Source organism: Kryptolebias marmoratus, linkage group LG2, assembly GCF_001649575.2.
Source record: "Kryptolebias marmoratus isolate JLee-2015 linkage group LG2, ASM164957v2, whole genome shotgun sequence".
Taxonomy (NCBI): Eukaryota; Metazoa; Chordata; class Actinopteri; order Cyprinodontiformes; family Rivulidae; genus Kryptolebias; species Kryptolebias marmoratus.
In genome coordinates, this window is record NC_051431.1 from 5,078,987 (window position 1) to 5,092,202 (window position 13,216).

At 39.1% G+C, this 13,216-nt stretch overlaps 1 protein-coding gene across 3 annotated transcripts in view; it reads right to left on the reverse strand.

Annotated features, from left to right (window-relative positions):
* The window catches only part of mtus2b (microtubule associated tumor suppressor candidate 2b), a 42,542-nt gene that overhangs the window by 12,941 nt on the left and 16,385 nt on the right, over positions 1-13,216 (reverse strand). For 2 of the 3 annotated variants that reach the window (XM_037981792.1, XM_037981789.1), the window contains exon 5: positions 727-825. In XM_037981792.1, the coding sequence (XP_037837720.1) occupies positions 727-825 (99 nt within the window). Of the gene's footprint in view, positions 1-726; positions 826-13,216 lie in introns of those variants that run through there. The other variant, XM_017416370.2, reaches the window with a different exon arrangement.

Here is a 13,216-nt window from a genome sequence, read left to right on the forward strand (position 1 = left end):
AATCATCAAAATTAAACGAAATAAACATTTGAAATATATGAGTTTGTATGTAATGTATGAATATAATATACAAGTTTCACTTTTTAAATGGAATTACTGAAATCAATCTACTTTTTCATGATATTCTAATTTTATGACCAGCACCTGTATGTCTTTGCTGGATTTCTCCTTTAAACACTATCATCTCATCTTCTTAGTGTTTAAGCCACAGTCCCTGTAATAAATAGCCGTTCCGGCTCAGTGTTATTAAAGTGCGCTCAGTGCTCAGACCACTTAGCAGTCGTGCCACAGCCCTAAACACTCAGACCATATTTCTAACAGACAGTTGAAAGAGTTAATCACACTTTAAACCAAACCTTAAGCTCTTCAGGGAAAAACAGCATTCAGAAACTATAACAACTATATGAGGTTATTTGTGTTGCCACTCACAGAGAGAGAGCAGCTTTTTACTCTTCCATAGTGATCGTATTATAGGTGCGCTGTGTCAAAATATCATGTGTGTGTGTTGTCTCTGAGAAAAAGAACAGGCAGAATCGCTGCAGAAGGAACCATCACAGCATTAAGGCCACTGTGGATTGTTGCTATGACAACATCCGGCTGCCAGGGGTGAAATCCGGGAATGACGAGTGGAAAGTGTGAGCGCACGTTTTAAAGCCACAGTAGCAGCTGAGGACCAACCGCAGAGCCAACATGAGAAACATATTGTGTGTCATGTGACCAACTCACCAGGTGATTGGATCTTGGGTGAAACCACGGCACATCTTTTAGGGGGGGACTTTGGTGAGAGCGCAGCGTCAATGTCCTTCTGCAGCTCTGTTCTAAAAGCTGTGTGTAAGTAAACATCTATTTAAAAAGTCTCAGATTTAAAACAAAAGAAAAACATCTTTATTCTTAAGAAAAAATCCACTTAATATTAATATAAAAGAAATAGTATTCTTTTGCATCACATTTCAGAGGAGGAACTATATAGGATTTTGTTACATATGATATGATTACATTTAAATAATTTAACAATTTCTTTACTTAAACAAACTATATTTTTGTACTCAGCGATTGTAACAACATCCATAAATATGAATACTTCCATAAGTGTGAGATTTATACAGAAGAGTTCTGTGCTGCTGTAAAATTAGAAATCCATCATTTGTTTCTCAGCATGTGATTTTTATGTCTAAAAATGATTAAGCCTGGCTCTGGCTGCTAAACTATATTAATGACACAATCTAAGATTAAGCTAGAGCAAAGTCAGTTCCAAATGTTCATTTCGTGGTGACCACTAGCTGGAGTTGAAGCTCTATTTTGTTCCCACAGAGATGCTCCTGCATTACACGATGTGGTCACCAGATGGCACAGATTTTCTACCTTTACAACAAAGATTTCCCAACAATTATATCCATCCTCAAGCAACAGAAAGAGAGGCGCCATGTGGTGCTGCATCACTGCTGTGTTGTAATGCTCAGCAACAGTTACATCACAACACAGAGATGAAGTTATTATGTTGAGTATTTTACATATTTTTCTTCAAATCCTAATTAGACCTTCAACGAACAAAAAAATTCATAAGTTGTGGTATTTTCAAGGTGTGTCTTTCTTCACTGAACCTTTTGGTTGTTCTGACAGCTGGCTGAATTTTCTCCTTGTTGTCACAATCTAAGCGTCTAGCCTCTTCCATGGGGGACAATGCTCTTTATGAGTTATAGTCCTGATCGTGTAGCCAAGCATTTCAAGGACTACTGTTGCTGTGGTGTATACCATCTTGTTGGTCTCTGTGATGCTGACAGCAGAGAAACTTAGCATTGCTGCATTCACATATTCAAGCAGACCTTCAGAAGGCATTCTGAAGGTCTTCCCCTTGACAAGGGGTGCAGGTCATAAGGTGGGTGTCTAACTTGGTTATGTTGACCCAATGGTGAAGTGCACTGATGTTTCAAGATGTCCTTTATTTGTTTCTTTAGCCTTTCGATTGTGAAAACACAATTAGGGCTACAGGGCATAAAAAAATAACATAAATTAGCTCTTACTTGTATAAATATTAAATAAAATTTCCTTTCAATAAGCACACAAACCTTAAACAAATAGTTTACATATCATGTGGCACACAATAACAATGGAAGAGTTCAGTGATGTCGGGTTTGGTGGAAAGCGCAAACTCATGACTGAGCTTTATTATAAATAAAAGAAAACTAAAAACAAAAGCTGACATGGTAGAAGATAAAACTAAATACAAAACATAACAAAATTCAAACTGTAGCAAAAAACGGGAGGCTAGACATGAGGACAAACCAGACAGCACATGAAGCGACAATGGACCAGTGAGTGAGTGGAGGAGATGACCGGGTTTTAAAAGCAGAGGGTAACTAGGGGAAGAGGGCACAGGTGAGTGATACTAACTTGGAGCAGGTGGAGATGGGTGTGGCAGGGAAACAAGTAATAACACTGGACAAGTGAATGATGACAGAAATACAGGAGCAAAAACTGAACGAAGACAAGACTAAACATGAGGACAACCAAATGACAAAATAAAAGAAACAAACTCAAAATGAAAAAAAAAGAACCCCAAATCCTGACAAGTTAAACTTGTAGCATGTTGAAATTCTCCTTATAATGTAAGGCTGATCCTAGCTTTGGCATTTACACCACAACGTAGAGCTATCTGTGGCACGAATATTGTCGCAGCATCACATCCGGACACACACACAAATCAACAACTGCACTTCAACAGCAACAAAACATATTGTAACAAACAACACCTTGTTCCCATTTCAGCTGGGCACTTAACAAAGAGTCTGTAAAACCTTACGGTTTAGATCTGTCTTCTTTGTTACCAGAGTTTCTTCGTCTCTATTTTGCTGTAATCCAGCTACAGACTCTTACAAATGTGCATGTAACCTCACAAGAAGTACACCAAAATAAAAGTCCCAAAATTAAGAGAAAATCACAAAATAAAGGTCTCAAGCAGAAGCTATACAGAAATGCATTAGGGGTCTCTTACACTTGGTACTGTAAAGTATGGTTTGTGCTTGTTAAACTCATTACAGCTTTATAATGTGTTTTATATAAAGGGATCTCACAAAGGCGCAAACATTTAAAGCTTGTATAAATACTAATGATAATGCAGTTCAAACTGTACAATATAATCAAACCTGGATACTTTGATTGCTAAGAAATGAGGTTACGCTTAGTCAACGATAAAATATAAACAAACTTTGATATCACTAAAATGATTTGATTGCTGAAATAACGTCACGCTTAGCTTATAATAGAATAATCACGAAGAACAGTTGTGTACGTGGAGTGAGGGAGGCTGAAGGTTCCAGGTCATCATGATATGATAGTATGATTTATAGTATAAAAAGAAGTGGAAGGGGTTATTACTTCAGACACAATTGGGAATGTGTTGTCTCCATTCAGCTGAATGTTTGAAGAAATGAATGATTTGTTTTAAAACCTCTGGTCTGGACTTGTTTTGTGTGTCCGTCTTTTCTGCAACATCGAAGATCCAGTGAGAGAAACTAAGTTGTCAGGTGAGATTCCTCTGAAAGAAGTGAATACTAAAAACTTTATTTTCTCAACAGTACCCATACTCTGATGGTGGGGATGATGGTATATCCTCCCTGATCTGTTGTCCTGGCTCCCCTTTACCATAGCATAGCATTTTTGTTGTACCTCATCAATCTCTAGATATGACAACAGATTTATCTTTTGAATGCTGGAACAGTGGTTCTGAAGCTGTTTCTGAGTCAGTCTGGATTTTGGGTTGTGTTGCGTACATACAAATGATCATCTCACAGTTCAAATGAAATTAAATGGCTCCATCTAATTTGAATTTGACCATCCATCCATCCATCCATCCATCCATCCATCCATCCATCCATCCATCCATCCATCCATCCATCCATCCATCCATCCATCCATCCATCCATCCATCCATCCATCCATCCATCCATCCATCCATCCGAGATTTAGTGACCTTCAAACATGATATCTAAACTTGCATCAGAGTAAAAAACATTTTATAAACTATAATTCATTTGGAATTACCAACACAGGCACATAATATAAGTGTCATGGTCCCTTTTAATCAACAGTATGAGTTATTTCTTTGCAGTTCAGTCAGATTTTAAAGTGTTTGACCTTTCTTTCACCAGCTGGTTGGAGATGTTGACTCTGCTGGAGAAGAAATATGGTGCTGACAAGTGTCACACGTTTGAAAATAATGTGCTTCCAAACACTATTATGCTGCCTCCTCCAAACAACCAGATTCTTCTCCAACAGGACAGCTGAAAAAATTATCTGGAGTGAACATTCTGGATCACCGATACCAGGAGCCCATTATTAAGGAGTCTCATTTCAACAACTTTAAGATCATTGTCAGCCCCTGAGCTGTATTCATTGTGACTATTCAGTGTGCTGAGCTCAAAGAGAGTCTGTGTCTGGGTAAATGGCATGGATGTATCACACAAGGTAGATTCATTCCAGTCTACTTTCTGTATCAGTGGTGTCTCATCCTGCTTTTTGGGGCCACTATACATGTTTTAGTTGTTTCTGTGCTTCAACACACCTGATTCAGTGGTTGGATTACCTCTTCAGCATGTCCCCAGGTTCTGCAGAAGTCTTTTAGTTGCCCATTTGTTCAAATCAGATGTGTTGAAGCACAGAAACATTTAAAGTATGCAGGGTAGTAGCCCTCCAGGATCATGATTGGACACTGCTGTTCTATATAATCTGATGTAGTGGTTTCTTTTTTAGTTGTGTGGAGATACATTTTTATGGGTATCTTAAGTGGCTGCTATTCTTCCATTTCCATGTAATTTTCAATTTGCAACTCCTCCTTGGATTTGACTCCCATGTAAAATCTCTGTCTCGTTCCTGTTTCTTTCATCTAAGAAACACTTCTAAATTGTGAAATATGGTCTCTCCTGCTGAACTGTAAAGAATAATCCATGCATTTGTGTCATCACGTTTAGATTATTACAATGCCCTGTTTACTGGTTTGGATAAGTCATCTTTTTCAAGCCTCCAAGCCATACAAAATGCTACAGGCAAACTACTGACACGTTCAAGGAGGTGAGCTCATATTACCCCCATTTTACATTCTTTATATTGGCTACCATTAGATTTAGGATTCGTTGTAAAATTCTTACACCAACATACAGAGCGCTAAACAGTCAGGCCCTAGATTACGTGTACTCTGGAGTTTATTTTGTATTTGGGTTACTGTGTTATGTTTCTGGGATTCTGTTTTATTTCTTGTTTCTCCCGTGTTTACTTAAGGTCTTGTGTAGTTTTGCTTTCTGTATTTCCAGTGTCCAATCCTCATCTGCCCTCTGTAATTTCCGGTTTACATGTCACGCCCATCTTAACTGTTCCTCGTCATCTACTTAGCTGTAACTTATATACTACTCACCCTCGGTTCTTTAAAACTGGTCACTTTGCATTCATCCCTGGCAGAAAATCAGAATCATTCACCTCTCAACCTAGACAAACATCTGAACCATCACAGCAGCACTGATCCAATATCTACACGATGAAGCTGCCTATACTGAAGAGCAGACGGTTGATGGGTCTTGTCTTCATCATGGTCTTCCTCATTCTGTTGGTCAGGACCTTCAGGTGGGTGGAAATAATCAACTCTTACACTTGGAACATATAGTTTGGGTCTAAAAGCTGGACTTTACAGTGGGAGTACATTTGAGTGCCAAAAAATTAAGAAAAAACAGAACAATCAACCATCACTACAATGTTTGTAAGCAGGTCCAAAAATGTCCATAATGCTCAGTATTTTGGAAATACAACTTTTATTGATGGCTTTAAAGGCAACTGGCAATGTGTCCAGGGTGTAGCTGGATGAATAAAGACATTCAGGAACTTGTTACAGCAAGAAGAAATTGTTCAGGTCTCAATAAAATGAACAAAATATCGACAACACAAACTAAACAAAATAAGTTTATCTTGTTAAGAAAATAAATGTCAAGGATTTCACAAATTATTTCATAATTATGTTCATTATTGCACATGAAATAATTGCAGTATATAATGAGAGAAATTGCATTTTCTGTGAAAATTTAGTGTGAATGGTGAGTAAAGATGATGCTGAAAATGAATTGGTGAAGTTGAAACAAGGTTAACAAAGTCTATAAAGAGCAGAATGCACATGACCCTGTTTGGAAGCTGTAAAATAACTGCACTCATAAAGTGAAATATTAAACTCTATTCCTCTAAGTCAACTGCCAAGTTTTTTTTATCAGGTTATAAACAAGAACTCTTTCATGGGGTTTGGATCATGACTGAAAAAACAAGATCCTGGATATAAACGGCTGAAATGAGTTTCCTTCGTAGTGCGGCTGGGCTCAGCCTTAAAGATAAGGCGAGGAGCTCTGTCATCCGGGAGATCTTGGAGTAGAGCAAATGCTCTTTCGCATCGAAAAGAGTCAGATGAGGTGGGTCAGCCATCTGATTGGAATACCTCCTGGATGCCTCTCTTTGGAGGTTTTTCGGAGGGATTATGTATCTTTTCTGGCTTAGGAACACCTTGGGATCCCCCAGGAGTGGCTGGAGAGTGTCGCTGCGGAGAAGAATGTCTGGGTTTCTCTCCTGGACCTGTTGCCCTCATGACTCAATCATGGAATGGGTCGTGGGGGCACCAGGACTTGCCTGGTTAAATAATGGATTAAAAAAAAATGGATAAGCGGTAGAAGATGGAGATGGAGTTCAGTTCTCACATTCTAGTGCTCAGGAGGCAGAGACACTAAAACCTTTACGCATTCAGCATCATGTTTTCTTTGCATTTTCCTGAGCATGTAAGTCCAAATTTTGTGCAGTGATTGAGAACGCTAATTGGCTAATGTATCACTGTAATCTTTCTGAGCTAGGTTATGACTCATGTCTGTTTTAGACTGGTAATTACCTCCACCAAGGAAGTTATGTTTTTGGTAATGTCCTGTCAGTCTGTTAGCAAGATTACTTAAAAACGGATAAACAGATTTTTAGGATTTTTTTTTAGGAAATGTTGGGGCTGTCACAAAAACAGTGACTAAATTTTGTTGGTGATCCATATCACGATTTGTAACCTACAAGTTTTTAATGACACTGTGGACTTGGCCGAGGTTTGCGCTTTCCGAATGCATCTAGTTTAATATTAGATTATTATAAATCTAGCTCTGGGTCTGCCAGTTGCCAAACACTGAACTAAACCAGGCTTACTGAACTCCAGTTGCAAGTTGATTAGCCCTGTACTGAAGACTAAGACACTTGGCACACATGCATGAGGCTGTTGGTTAGTTAGTTGATAGTCAAACTTCCAGTTTTCCTCTCAGTTGAACTGTGTTTAAAGCACTGAAGAAAAAAGGAAAACCTCACTATGCATCCGGGGTTGAATACGTGTCCTCATCTCCTATGTTGGACTCCAGGCCCTTATAACCCTGAACAAGATCCAGTTGATATTAAAACCAGATGGACATAATATTAAACAAATGAATGTAAATGTTTAAACTTAATGAAAATGAAAGCAGATTTTGTGAAAATAATTCAGTATTCCTCCGTAGTAATGTTGACTACAGATACTGCAAACATGAGCAATTACTTATGAATTCTACCAAATAATTTTAGCTTTTTTTGCAGGCCAGATTGGACCATCCAGCTGGGGTTCCCCTTTGATCAATTTACCTCTGTGCCACAACCATTAGCCCATGCCCTTCTGGGAAGTACAGGTACAGTATGTTTACAGACACAAGACACAACACCCTTTATTGCTTTGAATAATTCTTTCAGAGGTGCTGCTCAGAACTCCATCTATCCATTTTCTGCTGCTTATCTGTGGTCATCCTTGAAGACAACAGGTCCAGCAGGGAAACCCAGACCTCCCTCTCTACAGCAACACTCCCCAGCTACTCCTGGGGGATCCCAAGGTGTTCACAAGCCAGAGAAATATTTAATTCCTTCAACAAGTTATGGGTCTGCCCTGGTGTACCACTTAATAGGGTGGTTTTCCACCCAGGATGATTCCTAATTAGATACCTGAACCATGTCAACTGACTCCTTTCAGTGTGGCCTAATTTCTGAAAGCTCACATCTGTGCAAGATGTGGCTGGCTCTATGGATGACTTATGAACAGCCAGAAGCAGCAAGAAGACGGACTGGTTTTTATGGCTATTTGGAGAAACTCTTTTGTGAAAGTGTGTCCAGATACTTTAACGGCTCTGCTTAAGGCAGAGACTTATACCTAACCCAGTGGGAACACCCTTTTTCAGCTGAGAACCAAAAAAAAAGTGACTAATTTCTGAATGTGCAGCTCTGAACTGAGTAAAAATTGTTATCCTGGTAATGAGCATTCACTCCTTCCCATTTATCTGACTAATACCTTGGTTTGTTTTGTGAGTATGTAGATGAATGAACTTCTGAGCTGTTGTTAAAAAAAGAAAACTTCAGTTTGATTAATTTCTTGTAATTTACTATTGCAGTTCTTAAAGGTCAACCAGCATCTCTTGTGAGGGTGAATGGCACACGTGCGCTGCTGATATCAGCATATTTTGAGCATCGTACAGAACAGAAAGGGGTGAGTGAAATTACAGATTAACGTGCAACAAAAATTCTACAAAAAGCAAATAAAAAAACTGGTCTAGAATGACAAGTCAAAAACTATTGGGAACAAAAAATATTAAATTGGCATAAAACCAATCTTGTCTTCGGAAATAAAACTGATCCAGATGGCCGTCTGGGGTTGGACCTGCTGATTGCCAGTGTCCCGACCCGCTACCAGTCAGGGTTTTGGACCAACTGATTTCTGGTGTCTGACTCAACAAATGTTGGTTGGGAACCGCTAAGTGCCTCTGTCCCAAAGGCAGAATCCTCAGAGTTTGAGTTAATAACGATATAAATGTGCGTCAGATCTGCAGCGTTTAATCCTTTAGAGAGTTTTTATGTTTTGAGATGGGACATTGAGTTGGGGGGGCGTGGCCAACAGCATCTAATTTGACATAACCCTAAAACCGCTCATTCTGAAATTAGTTCAAAACAGCCAGAACTGATCAGGTGAAATCTCAATATCTGAGAATGATTTTGTGTATTAAATGTAATGAGCATGTTTTGTACAGCCCACAGACATATCCTGACTTGTTCAAGGAAGCATAATAGGTCCCCTGTAATAAAGAATCATATCAAATGCAATGGTCACACATTACAACCAACAATGCATGTGACCCAAACATCTTTCTTGTGAGTCAGGTAAACAAACACCCTGATGACTCTCTGGTGAGAGGGGAGTAAGATCAACCTGCATGTAAATTTAGCTGCATAAAAGTAGCACCTCCTCCAGTTTAAAACTTGGAACTTCACATGATCCAGTTTTGAATTGAAAAGTGTCCCCGGATGGGAAGCAAAACAACTTCAACTACAGAAGTTAATTTTTTACCATACTCTTTTTAATTTCCAACAGGGAAATTAATTTTCTGCTTTTTTCCCAAAGCACATGTGTGCAGAGGCCCCGGGCAGCACCTGGAGGGTTAAGGGCCCTCCTCAAGGAAGTGCTCACAGTGGGGATAATGAGGGTGGCGGCAGAAGTGGGCGCCTCACCTTTTCCACCCAAAATTTGTGCTGGTCTGTGGGTTCTAACCTGCGACCTCCTAGTCACTGGCTCATCTCTCCAACTTCTGCACTACCAATCCCTTGCTTTGCGTTTTAAAACATTTTGGATTTGGTGCTTCCTGGTTGACTGAGAAACTTGTTTGCAGTTGTTTGCATGTGACGCGGTCACATGCAAACTGTGTCACATGCAAACAACTGACGCGGTCCTTCACTCATCTTTATGATGTAAAAAAATAAATTATTATTACTTTTTATTTTAAAAAAGTCACCACACATGCTGTACACACCAAACATGTCTAAAAAGCAAAATAAATGGGTTTAAAATCAGTTTCCAATTGCAATCCACATTATGATTTACCTAGGAGGTGATCTAATGTATGAACAAGACAGAACACCCATGTTTATATTCACATTCCGTCTATGGTACATTGTATTTTGGTAATTATTTTAACCACAAATAGTTTAAGGTTTTTTTTCTTTATCTTAAGTTTTCTTTTCCTGCCAGGTTCGTATCATTGCAATAATGCTGCGGAGCCAAAAAGTAGCCTTTGAGTGCCACCTACGCTGTCAGGAGAAGCTGCACATCTCTAAAGGCGTCATCAACATCTACACAAATCACTTTGGATTTCCCTACGGGACAGCAGACATCATGTGTTCTCTCCCCTCAGGCTGTGAGACACCAAGTCATGTTGCTCTCACCTCAACGGCCACCAAACATGAAGGCACTGATGCTGTAGTATACATATTTAAATGTCTTGTCTGACTTAATTTGTAATGTACATTAACTTGATTTTGGAAGTCAATTAGATGAGTGAGTGGGTTAAAATATTTGCATTTTTTCAAGTTTTGTGTTCTGATCTTCCCATCTGAGACTACAAACATCCTCCAAGTTGTTTTATTCTTCAAGGATGAAGTTGTTTGATCAAAGTTGCTGTAGATAAAATAAAACGGATAATATAGCCACTTTTTGAGCAGGACATTAATGTTTGCATCTAATGATGTAATTGGTGGATTATTTCTGTTTATTTAAATTCCTTCCTGAACAAAGAAAAAAGTCTGTTCCTAACGTTTATCTTTGTGTGTTTTCTTAGATTTAGATAAAGCCGATGCGGGATTTCTGGAGGTTAAGAACCAAAAGGAAGTGACCGACTCTTTCCCTTACAACTTCACTGTCTGTTTCTCCACCATGTATAATTTTACCAACATCCTGCAGGTACATCACGTCACACTTTTAAAAAAAAAAATCCACACAAATGCAAAAATAAGTTTCAAAAAAGGAAAGTTTTGTAAAGTAAACTGAACAAGAAATGGGAAAGAATAATTGCTTCTTTTTTGTAACAATTTTAAATACTTACACATTCTTTGGTAACTTTCTCTTTAGTTTTGGCAGTATTTCCTAAAATGTCTGTCAAAATCAGAACCAGGTGTTTTCACTTTGAGACATCTTATATGTGACACTATTTTCAGTTTTGAGTGTAGAATCCAAATGCCTGTATTGTATTGCAGCTGGTGCAGAGTTTGGAGATGCTTCAGTTACTGGGAGTGAACAGAGTTGTCATATATAAAACTAACTGCAGTGTTGATACACAACGTGTTCTGGACTACTACACAAACAAAGGTTGAGTATGATGATTTATATTTCTGTTTATCTACATAAACAGCCCATTCTCAGTCCACTGCTAATCAGACAGTAAGCAAAGCAAAAATAAACAGGAACAAGAAGTATAAAAAGTCAATTATACTTGCTATGTAGTAATGAGGCATTTAAAGACCATTTTGTGAAGTGAAGTGAAATTTATTTATATAGCACTTTTCAGCTTCAAGGCGATCCAAAGTGCTTTACAACACAAGGTTCACAATTAATATCAACATTACAGAGCAAATAAAGCTGAAATTGTGAACAATATATATGTTCTTTTTTTTAACTGAATTGCAATAATTTGATTAAAAAAATGTTATTGCGAATTAAAGTGTTTTGGAAAATGTAACAAAACAGACTATTTGATCTTTTTCTCAGGTTTAGTCGAGGTGATTCCTTGGTCTCTTTCAAACTATCTGAATGTATCTCGAAGAGCTTACCCTCATCAGAGTCCTGCTGACCTCCACTACTTTGGTCAAATTTCTGCTCTGAATGACTTCCTGTACAGATACATGTACCAGTCCAGATATGTGGCTCTGCATGACGTAGACGAGCTCATTCTGCCCCAAAAGGTTGACAGGTAGAGTTTTCATTTTTCCTAATAAAGTGACTGTGTGTCGTTTTAGATGTCACGGATGACTTCAAACTACCGATCAATATTTATTGTTCATCGGCAAAAGACAAAGGAGGACAATAATGTCTTTGTTTATGCGTTTGTCAGTTACCAAAATATCTGGATGAACTAATGGATGAATTTTCATGACATCTGCAGAAAGCGATCATTGTACGTTCATCTCCAACTTTTGGAGTCACCATGATTCAAAATGGCTGCTACAGCCAACTGACCTTAAAAACACATAAATGGCTAACTCATAAGTGGTGCAGCGGTTAGAGCTGTCACCTCCCAGCAAGAAGGTTGCAGGATCGTCTCGAGGCCTGAGGCTGTTCTGGGTGGAGTTTGCATGTTCTTCCTGTGCACATGTGGGTTTACTCCGGGTACTATGGTTTCCTTCCACAGACCAAAAATAAGCATGTTAATTGGTAACTCTAAAAAATTGTCCCTAGATGGCAGCAGGCGATATGCATGCCTTCAAGGAACGCTGGGCCTTTAATTCAAATAAAATTAGTTGCTTTTGTCGTATTCTTATTACACATAACCTAACACAGGCTGTGGCATGAACACACCTTCATGGTGCAGTATAATTTCTGGTTTTATTTTCTTCTGTATGTCTCAGAAAAGCTTTAAAAGTGTTTGAATTTTTTTAATTGTTCTCACTCCAGCTGGTTGGAATTGCTGCCACTGTTGGAGAAGAAACTTGGTGCTGACAAGTGCTACAGGTTTCAGAATAACTGGTTCCCCAGTGAATTCACATTGCCTCCTCCGAAGCCCGAAACTCTGCCCCCACAGGACCAGTGGCAGAATGTATCCGGGATGAACTTCCTGGCTCACCTGTACAGAGAACCCGTCTTGTCTAGTAACTGCAAGACCATTGTCAGCCCTCGAGCTGTGTTCAGTATAACCGTCCATGGAGTCCTAAGCTCAAAGAAAGGCTGTGCCAGCATAGACAGGAATATAGCACGGATGTACCACGTAAAGTAAGTTGATGCTTTATTTTAAACCACCTGTACATATCCTGTCTAATAACCAAAAGCAGCAGCCTAAAGACTCACCTGTTGTGATTCTACTTTCTGTCTCTGCAGATCTCGAGGACCCCCAAGCACAAGCAAGAGGAGATGATTTATGATGGAAGACTGCTGAGCTTCAGTGCCCATCTCATACCAGCTGTTAGTAATCAACTGAGAGAGGCTGGACTGCTACCTGCAGATAACACCATCTAAACTCAATGTTTCTTGTTCTGAGGTCCAGGCTGGTCCACAGAGGTGATCAGGTCTTTAGTTGTCCTGGGGTCCAGGCTGGTCCACAGAGGTGATCAGGTCTTTAGTTGTCCTGGGGTCCAGGCTGGTCCACAGAGGTGATCAGGTCTTTAGTTGTCC